Here is a 16,371-nt window from a genome sequence, read left to right as displayed (position 1 = left end):
TTACATACGCATATACAATGATTAAGAATCATATACTTTTGTGACTAATCTAATCGGTCGATAGAATATTTCATTTTTAGTAATATTGATTTATAATAAAGTTGGATATAGAGGAATTTTGTTTAAAACTTTAGGGGTAGATAGAAAGCTTTCTCAATAAGGCATGAATTAAAGGCTATACTTTTTTCCCAATGATTATTTAAAAAAAATTTATATTCCTACTTGCTCCCACTTAAATGGAATTAGTGCTTATTCGACCTAGAGATTCCCCATTACTAATTTTTGTTATAAATAAACGGTGCGGACGTAATTCAGAGATTCCATCTTTTTTTTTTATATGCTTCTTAAGGAAATATATGTATTTTTTATAATGCCCCTATGAGAGAGAGAGAGAGGGCATGTGGTCCTTAGCATTTTTATTTTAATTTGCCCATAATTCTCCTTAATACACAAAATATATTGCATATGAATAGATAAATTCCACGTGTTTCCCTAACCTTTTTCCTCAATTGCTCCCTCTCTTATTATTCCAATTGATTTTCAAAGTGTAACTCGTTTTTGTCCCTATAAAGCTACGACCCTACCTTCTGTACTAATATATCGGCCAATCACACACTAGACAATAACATGCAATCATCTATTTTATGAAAAATATGGATATTGGAAACATATTTTATTTTAAAATGGCCAATGGCATTCTCACTGTCTCCTCACAAAACTAGTAATAACACAAGCAACCTCTCTTAAATTATACAATTTTTAAATGTATATAGAGAGCATATAATAACAAGGACCACTAGCATGGCATCTTCTCCTTCTTCTTCTTTTTTGGGTGGGGGAAGGACAACTCATCATACTTTTATTAATTTTTTTTAAATCTAAGTAGGAGTAAAGTGTGGAAATCTGATTCTATTCTTTTGAATTAAATAACAATTTTAAGAAAAATATATTAATAAATTTTTTTAAGGCATGGGTTATGGGACCATTAAGAGTATTATAAAAGGAGCGAAGTGTGATGATAGACGTGGGAAGAAAGATTATATGTTCCTCCCTCGTAATTAATCTTTTGTTTTGCTGTTGCTCACAGAAGAGAGAGAGAGAGAGAGAGAGAGAGAGAGAAAATGATGTGGAGAAAGAAACGGAAAAAGAAGACGGCGTTAAAGGGTGATTTCCTCTGCATCAGATAACGGAAGTTAACGTCGGCTTCTCTCCGTCAAGAGGGAAGTCTCTCGAAAACGGCAAGTCATCATAGGCAAAGGGAAGGCTACGCCTTTCTTCTTCTTCCTTTTCCTTTTTTTTTTGTTTCTCTCCCTTTCCCTCTGTTTTTCTTCTTCTTGTTGCTGTCTCTCTCCTGAAATTCTCCGGCGCCGGCGCCGGCAAAATCTCCGGCGAGACAGACAAGGTTTATGTGTTCTTTGTGCTTGCTTTATAAAGAAACGTACCAGCTTTGTCTGATTGTTCTTTTCAACAATATCAGGTTGAGTTCAGATCTAGAGAGAGAGAGTCAAACTGATCTCTTTTATGCAATCGTTCATCCGTGTGATATTTCCTGCTAAATTTCCATCGTTTTTTTTCTTCATAATCTTAACTGAAAAGATCCCCTAAGGAACAGAAAGAATCCTAATCCGGACAGCTCCAAGCTTGTCTTCGTCGTCATCCCAGTCTCGGTAGTGTCTGAAAACGCCGAAATGATGAGGCGAAAGCTTTGAACAAATCAAAGATCCATGTGCTTTTTCATGGCTTCATAAACGATATAAGTGATGCTTGCAGCTGGAACCACTTTCAGAAGGTTCGGTAAGAGCCCTCTGTAGAAACCTCTCAAGCCTTCGCCACGCAGTGTTTTCATGAACTCTTCCCTCATTTTGGTGTTTGCGCTGTCAGCTTGCATTCTGAGAGGATATGACAATTAAGACCCATTTTCAAGGATCATAGCAGAAAACCGAAACGAAATCTGACATGTCTTTAGCAGGAACTGAGTTTTTACCTTGTTCTTACGACCTGCAACGGGTAAACACACGTTGCTCCAAGAGCTCCCGACATCATTCCACAGCTGAGCTGCACGAGAGCACCTGGTTCTGCAGGAGTCAAGCCAATTCCGTATCGTAGAACAACAATAGGCAAAAAAACCAGTTCAAAAGTTAAAGAATTTCACAAAAAAACGCATGTGAAAATAGCAAGGATTTTACCGGTGTCGCGAAGAATGTATGTTCTTGACAAGTCCTTGAAGGTTTCATAGGCGGCGAGGTCAATTCCCGCATAAGGGATGATCCCGAGAAGAGAAGGGAATAGACCCTTGTAAAAGGCTCGAGGCCCCTCTCGAACCCATATTTCCTTTGTTAGCTTCCCCAACTTGGGTCCCTTTCCGCCTTCTTCGCTCACACAAGTCTGTAACCGAGTTTTCACGAGATCCATAGGGTAGATGGCAGTTTGAGCCAATGCACCAGCCATTCCCCCGGCCAGAAGCCTCCCGCTCGGGCCAATATCTCCATCTTCTCCCCCAACAATGGGTTTCAGCATTTCGTAAGCGCAAAACTTTATGGCGCTTTCAGGAGCCACCTTCATTACATTTAACCCATTACCTCTGAAGAAACCCAATAACCGGTCTTCCCTCCATATTTTCGTAATGACCGTGGCAACGCTTGCATGCGTTCTTTGAACTTGCAAGACAACTTTGAGACGGTCCAGAGGGGCGGTTGCAGTTCTAGATATGGCTCCGGCTAATCCACCTGCGATAAGCAATTTGCTTCTTTTGACATGTTTACTTATACCGTCCGGAATAACAGCATGCTCTCCAATGTCTATAAGGCACAGCCTTTCCCAGTGATGGTAGATGTTTTCAATGGTGGCTTCATGTGGGTATAACAGAAGAAAATCTCTCCATTCTTCAAAAGTTATGATCCCATTGTTGTCCTTGTCCACATGCTCCACAAAACGGGCAAGTTCCTCATCATCGATTTCAATGCCTGCAAGAACCGAACTGCAGGGCTTATGTAGGTTGAAGATAATACCAAACAAACAAGCAACTGAGGGAAGAAAAAACATAAAAGCATTTTTAAAAAAAATGGAAAAATCAATAAGCCTGGTCTCAAAAAGACAGGTACTTTGACATGGAGACATGACAATCAAAAAGGGGGCGGGCAGCTTGCAGAAAACAAAGGGTATTGTCGCACGATAATACATCAAATTATCGTCAGGTAAGAGCGGCAAGTTTCAACTTCACCAGGCAGTCGTCACGAAAGATGTAACCCGATAAAGCAGCAGATAACAAACATTTGGGAAAACAGCCATGGCAAATAACCTGTAGCTTCTTAACCGAAAAAGTTACATTCGAGGGAACAGTAGGGGGGAAAACAGAGATGTTCACTCTCCCTGAGCACAAAAGCTCTTGAAAAGAATGCTTCGGTTAGCTTGTCATAAACTTTCCGGCTTCATCGTGCAAAAAAGGTTGTTTCTTAGTTGGATTCACATTTACGACAGACCTTCCTCAACATTCAAGGATTTGTAATTTACTGACAGAAAGACTAAACGAGACCAAGCAGTTTAACTCCAAAAGGGGAAACAATGTCATCAACAGCCTACCTAATCAAAATCCATATCCGGGAGAAACATGAAAAACAATCTAGAATTAACAAACTCAGAAGAAATGAGGAAAAATGTTCTTTCACAAGGTTACAATCCATAAAACCCACAAAAGTTGAAACTTTACCAGTTACCCTAAACACACAAGGCAATCCTCTATTCTTCAGAAGCATCTTACAGAATACTAATAGAAATCTTGTTCAGATAACCATTGGAGCAAATAACAGTGCCGTAATGGAACAGTATAGAATCACATACCAGCCTTAACAAGAGCATCCCATAGCTCCTCCGGCAAAATGCAGCCACTGTGTTCGACATCAATGGCCTGGAAGATCCTGTAAAGCTCAAGCTCCTTAGCGTCCATATACCGACGAAACTCCTGGTAATCAACGCGCCCGTCTCGATTCGCGTCGCAGACTCTGAGCAAATCGCTAGCGTACTTGTACTCGGGAGGAATCTGAAGCGAGGACAATCCCTTCTCGATCTGGGTGTAATCCAAAAACCCTAGGTTCGACCCATCGAAGAAATCGAACAAACTGCGAATTCTGATCTCCCTCTCTTCCTTGGTCTCGCGTAAAGCAAGCAGAACGTGCTCCATCGTCACGGGTCCGGGTTTCTTAACCGGGTTACAGCCTTCGGTTTTGGATCTCCCCGCCTCCATTGCCGATCAATCGAGAAACCCAGATGAGAAAACTCGATGATTTCACCTGGGTCCGTTCATCCTTGGCGTATTTATAATCGAAAGTGACTCGCGACTTCAACGCAGTGTCATTCGGGTCCTGAAATTTCGTGGGAAAAGACCCAACAACACAAACAGGAGTCTCCAAGACGATGAACAGAGCATGCGAAAACCTAATCGGAATCCAAAATCTCAAGCTCTGGATTTAGAAGTTAGATCCGATGAAGAGATAAGGGCAACGGCGACGTGGTAATACTAGGACGGCCGGTTTCGGTTTCAAGCGAAAGAGGAAAACCGGCGTTTCATATGTAGAGACCAAACTACAGTTTCAAAGGCGAGGGTTAAAAAAACAAAAGAGGAAAAAAGAACCACGTGCGCAAATACAAAAGGCACGTGCGAGATTGGAGTCAATTGCCGTGTGGCTGTTTCTGTTCTAATGTTCTGTTCCGAACCAAACTAGGGTTCCTGTTTGCTCGAATCAGAATTCAGACCGATGATGATCGGAACTAGTTTATAATCTAATTTTCGATTTTAGATTTTACAGATATCCAATTTTGAATCCGTGTTTTTCCTGTACTGAAATCGATTATTCGTTAATTTAGATTTTTAATATATTTGATTTTCAATCTGCATTGTGTTTAAATTAATCACATCACTCTATTCATATGGTTTGGATATTCGTAAATAATTCAAAAGAATTTCGTAATGTCTGTATACTATTTAATCTAACATTCAAATCTAAACCTATTTTTTTTCATAACGGGAGAACCTATTTGCTGCTCTTTAGATGCGTTCACTAGGTAAATCATCATTCCACCACACGAGTTCGCGACACACGACGGGATGTGAATCGACCGTAACTGACAGACGATAGATGCGTTAGTAAAGAGTCGAACCCTCAACCTTACGATATAAAACAAACTACCTTATCAATTCATCTAGGAATTTCTCCCATCATTAAATTCAATATTCAATGCTTGTTTCACCTCGATGGTTGATATTGAAATATTGAGATAGAATCTAAGATAATATTTTCTGACAGACTAATAATTAAAAAAACTGAATACCAAATTTTCAGATTCTTTTTTGTTCCGTCCTAGATCCGAACCAAGTCAATCCCAATTTCGATTATGACTTGAATAATAAAAAAATAAAACATTTTTTTTTTTATTTTCGCAAATAATAGTAGAAGCAACATTACATTACATTCACACGTTACATCTGACGCCAGCACTTAGGGACCCATTATTCAACCAAAACTTATACAAACGCGTTTCCATCAGACAGAACGCGCGTTCACAGGGACAGATACTTGCTTTCGTACACGACAGGCGAAGAAGAAAACTACAAGAGACACGAGTTTCACGTGCTAAGTGGTTCGTATCCATCCTGTTGCCGGTTCTGTCGCCGGTACACCACGGCGGCTATCACCACCAACGCCACCACTCCCGCCACCGCAACCAAACCCGACAGATTCACAGTTTTCAAGTTTCCCTGCAACGGAAAAAAACCCGATGAAATCAACTCAGAATTCTATAACAACTGATCAAGATTCAATGTGCGAGGGAGATAGAGAGAGATTGAGAGATTGTTACCCGAATAAGCGCAGGAAAAGAGTTCCCATGATCTGGGAGCTGTTGAGCGACCATAATGTAGAAGAGACCCATGACGCCTGTGTGACCAATGGCACTGCTGTAATTAGATTCAAAGACCAGTGTCTCTCCCTTCGTCACCTTCACCGGCTCTGGATAACATGTCGACATCCCCACGATGTAGCCAGCCTCGTTTCCGGGTTCAACTCCTTTCCCATATGTCGGCGTCGAAGAACATATAAGCCCTCCATCCTGATCCGACATACAAGAATCCCCACAAATCAATCTTTCAGTACAGTATTCCATTGTTCTTCTCATATTTTTTGTTTTATTTTTCTCTTTTTCCAGAATCGGTTTAACCATGTCTAACCTCTCGGTATAGAGCTGCTCCCCTGCCACCTGCGTGTTGGTGACATACGCCATAGACAATGTACCCATTGAACGGCATGGCTAAGCTCTTTCTCTCGACGTCCAAGGATACATCATCATCGCCGGCACAGTTGCTTTTGCATGGTTTCACATCATATTCCACCTGCATTTCACAAAAAAGCCAGATGTTCAGAGGTGATGCTCAGAGATTAAGCGTAAGCAAATTGGCCATGAAGCTTTTACCGACATGGCAATTGTGTTCATCGTTGATTCCAGTTGAGCCCTTCGTTTTTTTCCAAGAATCGGTTATGTCGAGAATATAGATGGTAACGGGAAGAACCGAACTGTCCCAATCAACCCATGTGACAGTATACTTCAAATACAAGGTTCTTGTCCTTCCATTATCAAAACCCTTTCTCACCCGGCATTGCGTTTTATCATAGCAACACAGCAAGCCTCCTTTGTAATCAGAGGTAATAGGCCTACCATATTCGTCAACTGTGATATTATACAGATCACACCGGCATTCAGTGCATCCTAACCTGTCTTCCACTCCCCTTGTATCTATTGCATGAGTGTTGAGAAGCCAGCGGAATTCGTACCCATCGGGTATTTCTTCAGGATTACCAATTTCTATTCCATATGGGTCAGGAACATGTGTTGAGGTCTTCCGAGTTTCTGATCCGAGCCCAAAGTAATGTCTAAGGGTGTTCCGGCACAACCCTCCATTTTTCACAAGTATAAAATCTGGTTCTGATCCACTCTCGAGATTTCTATGAGAATCTTGTCCAGAGAACCCGAGATTTTTGCGAAGATCTTGTTCTGAAAGTTCCACACCTTTACGGGCATAGTACGGTTGAATGATCCAGTGATGAAGATAAGTCTCGTGAAGAGGAACTGGGTTGCCTGCCTCGTCAACCACTTCAGCATCAAAACGCTTGAGACCGATATGCCCTCTTGGGAAATCGATATTATGATAATATTCATTCACCACTGAACCTGGACTCAAAACCAGTTTGGGTGATAAGAAAACTGCAGACTTTATCTTCTTTCCGTGTCCTGGGGATATGCCCGCAGCTACCAGAAGAAGACCTAAGGAGAAGATCAAATATCTACCAAGGCAACCCATCATTCTCTCCTGTAAGCAAGACAGTTTTCCGAGCTCATTACAGAGATGAAACTTCATTTCATCCAGCAAAAAAAAAAAGGTCATACTCATTCATGGTACTGCTCATATAATCCAGAAAACATAATTCGACATCACGGTTAAGATGTTCTTGTGTTTGCCCTAGAACCAGAAGTATCATTTCTAGGCCGAAATCCCTCAGAAACAACATAACAGATCCAGAGGAGGAGCATTCTAGGCAATAACTTGTCATCTACATGAACAACTTAGGCTTAATGAAAAGTATGAAACCAATGGCAAAGTGGTTCTTTGCCATAGATTAGGACACTTTGCACAAGTAATCGAACTCGGGTAACTAAAAAGGGCTTTTCTAGCTATGAACCCTACTGCAGAACACATGAACCCTAATTCAATCAGAAACATACATATAATCTCCGACACAAACACTCAGAAAACAGTCCAAAACAGCTAAATCGGAATCAAACCCATTTCAAATAATCCTCAGATATTATCATCTCACGTGCGCAGGAATTCAAATTTCTCACGCCGCAAGCGCAGAGTCTAAACCAAAGGTTTGATCCAATCGTATAAACTCAGACTCAGAAAATTACCAAAAAACATCACAGAAATCACCAAGTAATAGATGAATGAGAGCGTACCGAGATAACGAAACGATTTCCCGCTTTCTTACGAGATATGCTCATGATTCGACATGACCTCTATTTATGAATGGGCGCAAACGTGAGGGGGCCAGAAAACGGGAGCAGTGATGGGTTTGTGCCACGTGTAATAGGTGGCGTCACCGCTTCCGTCATGAACCCGGTATCCGTATCCCCTCTTTTTCCAAAGATGATCTCTCCTGGATTGACTTCTAAACTTTTGAAGTAAAGTTTTCACGTTTTAAATAATTATTTTTAGGAAAAAAAACGTCACAATAGCATGATTTGTCTAAATTTGCCAAATAAATACTTTATTTTTAAAATTGATTAATAAATACCACAATGACCATTTTGTATCAAATCAATACCAATATGATATTTAGCAAATCAATAGTAATCTAATATTTATTCGACACAAATTGATTTAATTGTCGATTAACTATATAATCCATTTGTTATCTATTTGGTACAAATTGATTAAATTGCGTCATTTATTTAACAACTTAAAAATTATGTATTTATATTTGGTAGAAATTGAGATATTTATTTAGCAAACTAGAAATTGAGGTATTTATACTGTACATTTAGATAAATTGTGGTATATTTAATATTTATTGAATTTTCCATTGTTTTTAACATTTCATATTTTGTTCGATCGTTTTAATAAAAAGTAATACGTTTTATGTACAGTCTCTCTACATTAATTTGGTAATTATTCTCCAAAAGGCTTTATTATATTTACTCACAAGTTTATTTTACCTCCAAAAGACTTTATTATATTTACTCACAAGTTTATTTTTTTTTACCTAATGCATTTATTTATGTGTAATGTGATTTTTTTAATTTAATTTTTAGTAAAACATTCGCTAATTCAATGAATCAGCGTCACCCACATGTGAACGTCGCAAAGTTGATTTGTATGGTATTTGTATTGTTTATCTTTATCAACACTCTAGGTTTTGGCGATCTGGAGTTTGACAAATAATTAAACTTGTGTTTGTTTAATTATTTATTTATTTATTCTACCACAGAGTGTCTATATACATATAAGGCATGAAGTTATTAAAATCTATTTATTAACGATGAGATTTTATCCATAAAAATTTTAAATCACATTATATCAATTTACTTAAACTCGGATTCAAGAATTGAAGTATGAGTGATTCGGATTCTGAAGTTCAGAACCATATCCCAAATTTATAATTTTCATATAATATGGGCACATATCATTATATTTCATAATATCCCTGATATTTACAAGCATCAAATATTTGAATCATCGATGACGATACACTATCACCCTTGTCTCATCTAACTCTTTTCATCCGTCAAACTCTAATACATAGAGAATGAAAAACTGTATGTATATGGATGATATATAGAAAAAAAAAAATAGAACAATCTATCTTATCATGATAAAAAAGCTACAAATCCAAAATAAATTTAGATAAATTAGGTTTTTTTTTATTAAAGTGGTGTACTTAAATTAATTTATGAAAAAAAAAACTTTGAGAATATGTAAATCGAATCATATTTTAGTATTCTCGTTGAACAATAGCTAAAATTTTCTTGAATTACAAGTATGAACAGAACTTAATCGGGAAAAAAAAACAAAAATAATCGACAAATCAATAATGCATAAGTTTTTTTTTTTAATGAAAAGATTTGAAGAGTGTGGACCATAGTTTTCAGACTGTGGAATATAAGAAATCAATTTCGAGTGGTAGACGTTGTTTGGCACGTAGTTACCAAAAAAGTACGTTTGGCACTTCTACCATCTCATATTTCGCATACGATGGTCACGGTAGGGCTGGGCACGGATCGGGTACCCGCGTTTTTGGAGATATCCATCTTCGTTTTCGTCTTCGCGGGTTTCAGAGAAATACTATTTCTGTCTCTATCTTATAATATCTGGGTACCCGTCCAACGGGTACCCATAACTAAAAGACGGGTACCCGTGAATACCCGTACCCGTATAAAAAATATTAAACAATATAAAATTAAACCAAATAATCAATAAAAACTTGTATTCCTCTCAATTCACATACTCATCAATTATTTTGAATTTTCTATTCGATTTAAATTTTATTCAAATCCAAATTATCTTCTCTTTTCTTAAGAACTTGTATTCCTCTCAATTTTAAAATAGATCCAATTAGTTATAAAATTAAATTTTAAATGTTCCATTCCCATATAATTATATTTGATTTATTTCATTTTACTGACCAATCATACTTTAAAAACAATTAACCGGGTATAAAGGGAAATTGAAAGTCTTGGCATAGGAAACAAAAGCCGCTGATTGAATAAGAGGAAATGGAGAATGTAATGTACCATACAAAATGTCAAAGCAAAGGATCCTCCCCTTGGTAGTCCTATTTTTACATTTCATCCTCTACCTTCAAACCCATTTCAAGACTCAATGGTTCTATTTCCCATCAGAAAGACAAAACCTGAGTAAATAGTTACCAAGGTTTCAGATCACCGACCGGACCGGCTGTCCAGTTCAACACCTTCTCACTCGGTCTCAGATACACGCTCCTGTCATGAGGCAACTTACGAGCCAATCCATTCAGCACCTGATGGAACGCATCCCCTGGTTGAGCCGGCTGCGGGAACAGCATCGCTTGTTTCATCGACGGGTTAGCCAGTAACCTCTGCTTCCTCAATATCACCTCCGGTGGGATCGATGTCAGTATCGTGTCCAAGTTCGGGACATCCTTCTCGTCCACATACACTCCGATCTCTTCCCACGGGATTGCGTCTGCAAATGGTAAGACGATATCGTCAGCTATGATCACGGGGATGCACCCGAAGATCACGGCTTCCACCAGCCTCGGACTCCAAGGGGCCCATCCAAGTGGGCATAGGCAGAAGATTGCCCTCTGCATGTCCTCGTAGTAAGTTGTCGGGTGTTCTGTCGAGATATCGAATAGAGGGTTGTCCTTGAAGTTCTCCCACACGGCTGCTCTTGCTCCCCTGCACATTCGACAAGCGAAATCTCGTCATTTATTAGTGTATATAGTGAATATCAGTTGTATATTTCTTCATAATTAGCTTGTATTGCTGACACATACAGCCAATTCTTATAATATATAAAGTATACATAGAGACGCTGATACATATTCATGGTATAAATATCGGGTAAAGTTGTTTACAGGAGAGTGGGCGCAAGCACAAGTCGTTGCATCTAAACGTATCACATACAAATATGAAACTATGCAGATGCATGCAACATCGCGAATGTAACAATGCGAACGTGCTTCTATCTGTATTATTGACATGTCCAGAACAGTTCAGGCATCGTCTCACTGTTACCATATTCCAACTTGTGTATGCAGCAATTTGATGAATATAGCTGGGATATCAAACATTGGAAATTTTGAAGATTCTTTGGAATGTAGCAGTTAAACCTATAATGAAATTACCTGGCGTAGTAACCACCCTCAGGGTCATTCCCGACATCATAAAATAACCCTCTGAAGTAAACAAAGATGGACCGAGGAGTTTTTTCAGGAATCAAGTGGGATTGCATCTTCTGTGGTGGAGCATATGGAGGAACTGTAATTGAACTCTCTTTCAAGCAAACATGATTCCTTTGCCCAAATGTCTGCACCAGTGTTGCCCGTTGAAGCAAGGGCAAAATTCCTCTTTCTATAGCCTTCTCTTCCTGCCACACACACAAACAACAGATCGATGTGTATGGATCAAGAAATGTTAACGGTACAGCCCGGGGGTCTTTACTCTTTAGATTACTCTAAATGTATTGTTTGTGCTCGAATAACAACTTTTTCTACATCAAAAGGGGGATGTGAATATCAAGCAGATTAATATTTTTGAAGAGTAGTAATATGACTATGGAGGCGTTAAGATTCTTGGGCACTAACTGTATAACACTAGTACCTAACATGAGATCATGATGAAACACAAGTAACAACCGTTCAGTATGAAAATTGAGGATTAATTGAGGAGGATCTTGAGAGATTGAAGCAGATGTTTTGCTTACTTGATAATGGAAGCAAGCTCCAAAGTCATGGGGCACAACAAAGAAGTGATCTGCTCCTTCCGTGCGATTCCAGTAAGGCCAGTTGGAAGCAATAAGCTGAATGGCACTTCTCATCATACGAGGTGATTTGAACGGAAGTGGAAGCCCATTGGGTGTGAGATCGCAGGTCGTGTAGACAGGAACATAGAACCAATCGGCTTCTTCGGGATTAAGTGTTCGAACTGGACTGGACAAGAGAAACCGATGCATATAGATCTCGGCAGCAAACATGTGGTTGAGACATCTCGGGTCCTTCTGAAGTATCTTCTTGTTGTATTTGCTTGGAAGCTCATAGACGAAGACTTTCAGTCTTCCGACAGGATCATCTTCCAGCACATCACCAGCACTACCTAAGCATCAGAATCAACAGAACACACGATGAAGATGACATGATCCAGTTCATAGTTCAAAACACTGAAACTATCATCCGAAGTTATGGATAATGAAAGCTAATTTAAGCTGATATCATAGTTACCGAACTTGGAAACCAATATATGATGGACAAAACACAACTCTAAATCCCCGAATTCTGCGGGTTTACCATCATTAGCTCATTGAGCTATTTTCTGCAAATTCTTCAAATTATGGATCGATCGACAGAAACATGAATGTTATAAGCTTGTCGTCGAAACAAATCCCCAAAATCGGTAGACATCCGGATAGTCAGATACAGATTCGATTATAATTCGAAAGGGGATCAGGAAAACGCCAACGAGAAATCCCCTCACAAAACCCTAGTCCACAACCGACTAGCGATCGAGCTCGATGACCCACCACCCATTACAGAAAATCCCCGACAAGCAAACTCCTTAATCCCAAGTAAAAACAGCCAAAAACCCTAATAAATCATGAAATCACAGAGGAGACAGAAGAACTCACCTGAAATTCGCTCGGTCGGTTGACTCCGACTGAGACGGAAAGCAGAAACCCTCGAGAAGAATATGTTGCAAACAAGGAAGAGCAAACCCCAGCTCGAAAATTTCATATCTCTCCCACAATTTAGCTTCGACGACATATCAAAACCCTCAAAAGTCACAAAAACCGCAGAATCGCCGAAGAGAACATAAGTATTTGAAGATCTACGTGAATTACACGGTAGAAATATCAGAAGAAAAAGCAATTGCTAGAACAGTTCCTTTGAAATCGGAGCTTCGAAACGGACATAAAGTAGGGAGAAATGGCTTTGTTCTTTCCCTCTGATTCCTGGATCACATGCGGAGCATTCATTCGACAGGTTCGAAGAACAGAGGAAGAAGAAGATCCGCGGGGTCGTGGGGCTGCTAATGCGACGTCGTTTAAATATTTGTAAAATATTTCCGCCAGCTTTTAGAGGCGACATGATATTATAACGCAGACGAGGATGGGAAAGTCGGTGGACTTATCGGCAAAATATTTCTCGTGTTTTCCAATTTTTATTTATATTAATCTTTTTATTTTAATTTTTCAGTCTGTTTATTATTTGATTTATTTTAGTGTGATTTTTTAATATTTTTTTAAATATCAACTTTTTTTAAATAATTTTATTTTTATCCATTTTTATATATTATACATATTAATTCAACTTTAAAAATATATATTTCTAATCAATTTTTTGGATTTAATTTGATCTGACTATAGTTATATTTTTTTTTATTGGTTTCAGAAATTATAATTTAGAATATCAAACCCTAACCAATCTTATAGATTTTTCATTAAAACATATATGTTAATTTTAATTTAGAATAATATTGTAACCGGCTTAAGTGAAACCCGTATATTATTTTTTTTACCATGATTACCATATAGAAAGTTGTGACCTGAAATTGAAGGTTTAATACAAAAAATAATTACGTATTCTTTTACCTATAAAATTTAAATATTTAGATCAAACATAATTTAATATCATTCTAATTAAAAAAAACATGTTATATTAATCAAACGGTACGGATGTAGACCTCAAGGCCCATCAAGAGTCCAGTAAAAATGGGCCTAATAAGATATGTTAGTTGGGCCTCATAAGATATGTTGTCGGCTAGCCTGCCTTGGATTAGATTTTTATTTTAGATAATTAAGAACCAATTAAACGCAAAATTATGCATTATGTTTTTTTTATAAGGATCTTTAGTAATGCAAGTAATTAATAATTAGTTTTATTACAGTGTTTAATTTATCACTACCTAATTCTATTATAGGAATACACCTTATAAATATTGAATTTCGAATAACATATCTATCCATTGTAGAATCGTAATATTAGCGCCCTCGATTAAACAATCCATAATTCTTCAAAAAATTATGATTCTTCAAAAAATTATGGTACCATTCCACTCTTTAGCGAACATATCACCCTTTAGATGATTTATCTATTCCACATGGTTTACATATTATTACGTGAAATCGGAGGTTTATCATCGCGTTTAAAGGCTGCCCGTCCATTACAAGAAAAAAAAAATTATTAACTCACCATTTGTTTTTTTTAAAAAAAAATGTGATAAAATAGACAGAAAAAATCAAATCTTTTAGAACAATTACTCGACCGTAAATTTTAATCTGACCTAAAATTACTTAAATATTTTTAAAATAGTTTAATGAGAAAAATTCATTGAATATATAATAAACAATATCAAAGCTCAATCCAACATTGTTTTCCTATTTACATCGACCGATAAAGATACTTACACTAATATTGTTTATTTACTGCAAATGTTTTCAATAAAACGCACACAAAAAAATCATAGATTTAACTATTTGTAATACGGAATTTTTTTTATTACATTTAATATTAAATGTCTTCCGATAAAAAAAACAATGAAATAGTACAGAGGATGAGGGAGGAAATGGACAAAGGAGAGAGAGAGAGAGAGAGAGAGAGAGAGAGAGAGAGAGAGAGAGAGAGAGAGAGAGAGAGAGAGAGAGAGAGAGAGAGACAAAATAGCAGAGAGAGGCCAATAGGATGGCAGGTTCTCAGGACTGTGATATGATCTGTCGTTTTCTCATTGGCTGCATCTTTTCTCTTAACCCAAAAATGCCTAATTGTTAATTTGCTTATTATCATTTATCACGATGCTCAAATCAAATAATATAATAATATATAATACATTCTAATCGAATTTTATATAAAAATTACTCGATAATGTTTTTTAAAAATTGAAAAACTTGAATATTAATGGACACTATTTGAGAATATTTTTAATCAAACTTAATTTTTAATGGAATACGAAAATAATTAAAAACGAATTAAATACAATATTTTTTAAAAAAAAATTGAGAGCGACCTAAATACTTTCCTAATTTAAATAAAATCAAACAAAAATTCAAAAACAAAAACCCTAGTTGCAACAGCAATGGAGACGAAGTTTCTTTGTATTTCTACAAGTATTAAGAATTAGTTTTAAAAACTCGTCTGAATTCAATGAAACGGACTTAAATTGAAGTTTCACCGAATAAAAAAGATTTGAGAATTAGTATTGTTTATTTATTGGTACAAATTTTGTTTTCATCAAAATTGCGTCTTTTTGAATCAGATAAGTATGGAAATAATAATCATGGAGTATTTTAATTTTAATTTAAATTTCTGGTTTGTCGATGCGTATTTTAATTAAAGAGAATAAAGTGAAATGACGACGCAAAAGGACCGTTATAGGATCGATTAGCCCCCAAATTCGTGGGATTAGATCTAGACTGTACACATATCTGTTATTGGGGGTTCGCATTTTCATTTACACAAAATAAAAATACAGATTATAAATCGTTTTCCTATTATCAATGGTTATTTAAAATAAATAAATAAATAGCTATTTGTATTTCCTAAACAATATCTTCATTGTTTAGTAAATACGATTAATGTTTTGTAGAGAATTCAAGGTAAGCAATACAAATAAATTTAAAAAAAAAAAAAAGGGAAGGGGGGCGGGATCATGACCAGTAAAAATCCTAATCATTCAATGTCCTTACGTGTCAACATGTGATTGGCTAAAATAAGAGAAGTGTAAAGAATGTCGACCAAAAAGTTTGACTCGTCCAGTTCCAACTGTCGTTTTCCACCGAAAACAAATCGGCCTCGTCACATACACATATACACACACACGCATACATATGCAGTATATACATGATACACAGTAGATTTTATTATGAAAACATAAAATATAATAATAGAAATAAGGACCAACCTAGTATTTATATACAGTCTCCTGACTGTTATATTTGCATAGAAGTCGCTCCACTGCTTAGAGAGAGAGAGATGGATCCAGAAGGTTGCTTGTTTCGGTGGGACCCAACGAGAACAATGGCTCAACCGCCTCCTGGTCGTCTCCTGGAGTCCGTGGCTCCGCCGCCACCGCAGC

General features: G+C 37.3%; 4 protein-coding genes across 5 annotated transcripts in view; 1 reads left to right on the top strand and 3 right to left on the bottom strand.

Moving 5' to 3' along the window:
- Positions 1-1,093: 1,093 nt before the first annotated feature.
- On the bottom strand, positions 1,094-4,588 carry LOC104818288 (calcium-binding mitochondrial carrier protein SCaMC-1). Of its 2 annotated transcripts, none has more exons than XM_010547809.1 (4): positions 3,838-4,588; positions 2,187-2,963; positions 1,985-2,069; positions 1,094-1,889 (listed from the first exon to the last, which is right to left on the bottom strand). In XM_010547809.1, the coding sequence occupies exons 1-4, from the start codon at positions 4,238-4,240 to the stop codon at positions 1,715-1,717; spliced, it is 1,440 nt and encodes a 479-aa protein (XP_010546111.1). In that variant the 5' UTR covers positions 4,241-4,588; the 3' UTR covers positions 1,094-1,714. The 2 variants fall into 2 exon arrangements, with proteins under 2 accessions (XP_010546111.1, XP_010546110.1); XM_010547808.2 differs by having other exon boundaries at positions 1,985-2,075; positions 3,838-4,587.
- An 817-nt stretch (positions 4,589-5,405) lies between these two features.
- LOC104818287 lies at positions 5,406-8,109 on the bottom strand. Its single transcript, XM_010547807.2, has 5 exons — positions 8,005-8,109; positions 6,467-7,357; positions 6,221-6,382; positions 5,854-6,102; positions 5,406-5,752 (listed from the first exon to the last, which is right to left on the bottom strand). Exons 1-5 carry the CDS (start codon positions 8,047-8,049, stop codon positions 5,621-5,623), a joined length of 1,479 nt encoding a protein of 492 aa, XP_010546109.1. The 5' UTR covers positions 8,050-8,109; the 3' UTR covers positions 5,406-5,620.
- Positions 8,110-10,286: 2,177 nt separating this feature from the next.
- Positions 10,287-13,360, bottom strand: LOC104818286 (probable beta-1,4-xylosyltransferase IRX10L). Its single transcript, XM_010547806.1, has 4 exons — positions 12,929-13,360; positions 12,011-12,399; positions 11,433-11,674; positions 10,287-10,983 (listed from the first exon to the last, which is right to left on the bottom strand). Exons 1-4 carry the CDS (start codon positions 13,062-13,064, stop codon positions 10,470-10,472), a joined length of 1,281 nt encoding a protein of 426 aa, XP_010546108.1. The 5' UTR covers positions 13,065-13,360; the 3' UTR covers positions 10,287-10,469.
- Positions 13,361-16,262: 2,902 nt separating this feature from the next.
- LOC104818285 (protein LEAFY) overlaps positions 16,263-16,371 on the top strand; it is a 2,778-nt gene continuing 2,669 nt past the window's right edge. The window contains exon 1 of the mRNA XM_019203074.1: positions 16,263-16,371. Within this exon, the coding sequence (XP_019058619.1) occupies positions 16,269-16,371 (103 nt within the window). The 5' untranslated portion in view covers positions 16,263-16,268.

This window comes from Tarenaya hassleriana, unplaced genomic scaffold, assembly GCF_000463585.1.
Source record: "Tarenaya hassleriana unplaced genomic scaffold, ASM46358v1 Cleome29, whole genome shotgun sequence".
In the NCBI taxonomy this organism is placed as follows: Eukaryota; Viridiplantae; Streptophyta; class Magnoliopsida; order Brassicales; family Cleomaceae; genus Tarenaya; species Tarenaya hassleriana.
This window is presented reverse-complemented; position numbering and strand designations above follow the sequence as displayed.

Coding starts and splice junctions, on each gene's coding strand:
- LOC104818286 (XM_010547806.1), bottom strand. CDS start 13,064: ATGTCGTCGAAGCTAAATTGTGGGAGAGATATGAAATTTTCGAGCTGG. Junction 12,400..12,928: donor ACCGACCGAGCGAATTTCAG/GTGAGTTCTTCT, acceptor TCTGATGCTTAG/GTAGTGCTGGTGATGTGCTG. Junction 10,984..11,432: donor GAGGGTGGTTACTACGCCAG/GTAATTTCATTA, acceptor TCGAATGTGCAG/GGGAGCAAGAGCAGCCGTGT.
- LOC104818287 (XM_010547807.2), bottom strand. CDS start 8,049: ATGAGCATATCTCGTAAGAAAGCGGGAAATCGTTTCGTTATCTCG. Junction 6,383..6,466: donor ACGATGAACACAATTGCCAT/GTCGGTAAAAGC, acceptor TGTGAAATGCAG/GTGGAATATGATGTGAAACC. Junction 5,753..5,853: donor CTTTTCCTGCGCTTATTCGG/GTAACAATCTCT, acceptor TTTCCGTTGCAG/GGAAACTTGAAAACTGTGAA.
- LOC104818288 (XM_010547808.2), bottom strand. CDS start 4,240: ATGGAGGCGGGGAGATCCAAAACCGAAGGCTGTAACCCGGTTAAGAAA. Junction 2,964..3,837: donor GGATGCTCTTGTTAAGGCTG/GTATGTGATTCT, acceptor CGGTTCTTGCAG/GCATTGAAATCGATGATGAG. Junction 2,076..2,186: donor ATACATTCTTCGCGACACCG/GTAAAATCCTTG, acceptor TGACTCCTGCAG/AACCAGGTGCTCTCGTGCAG.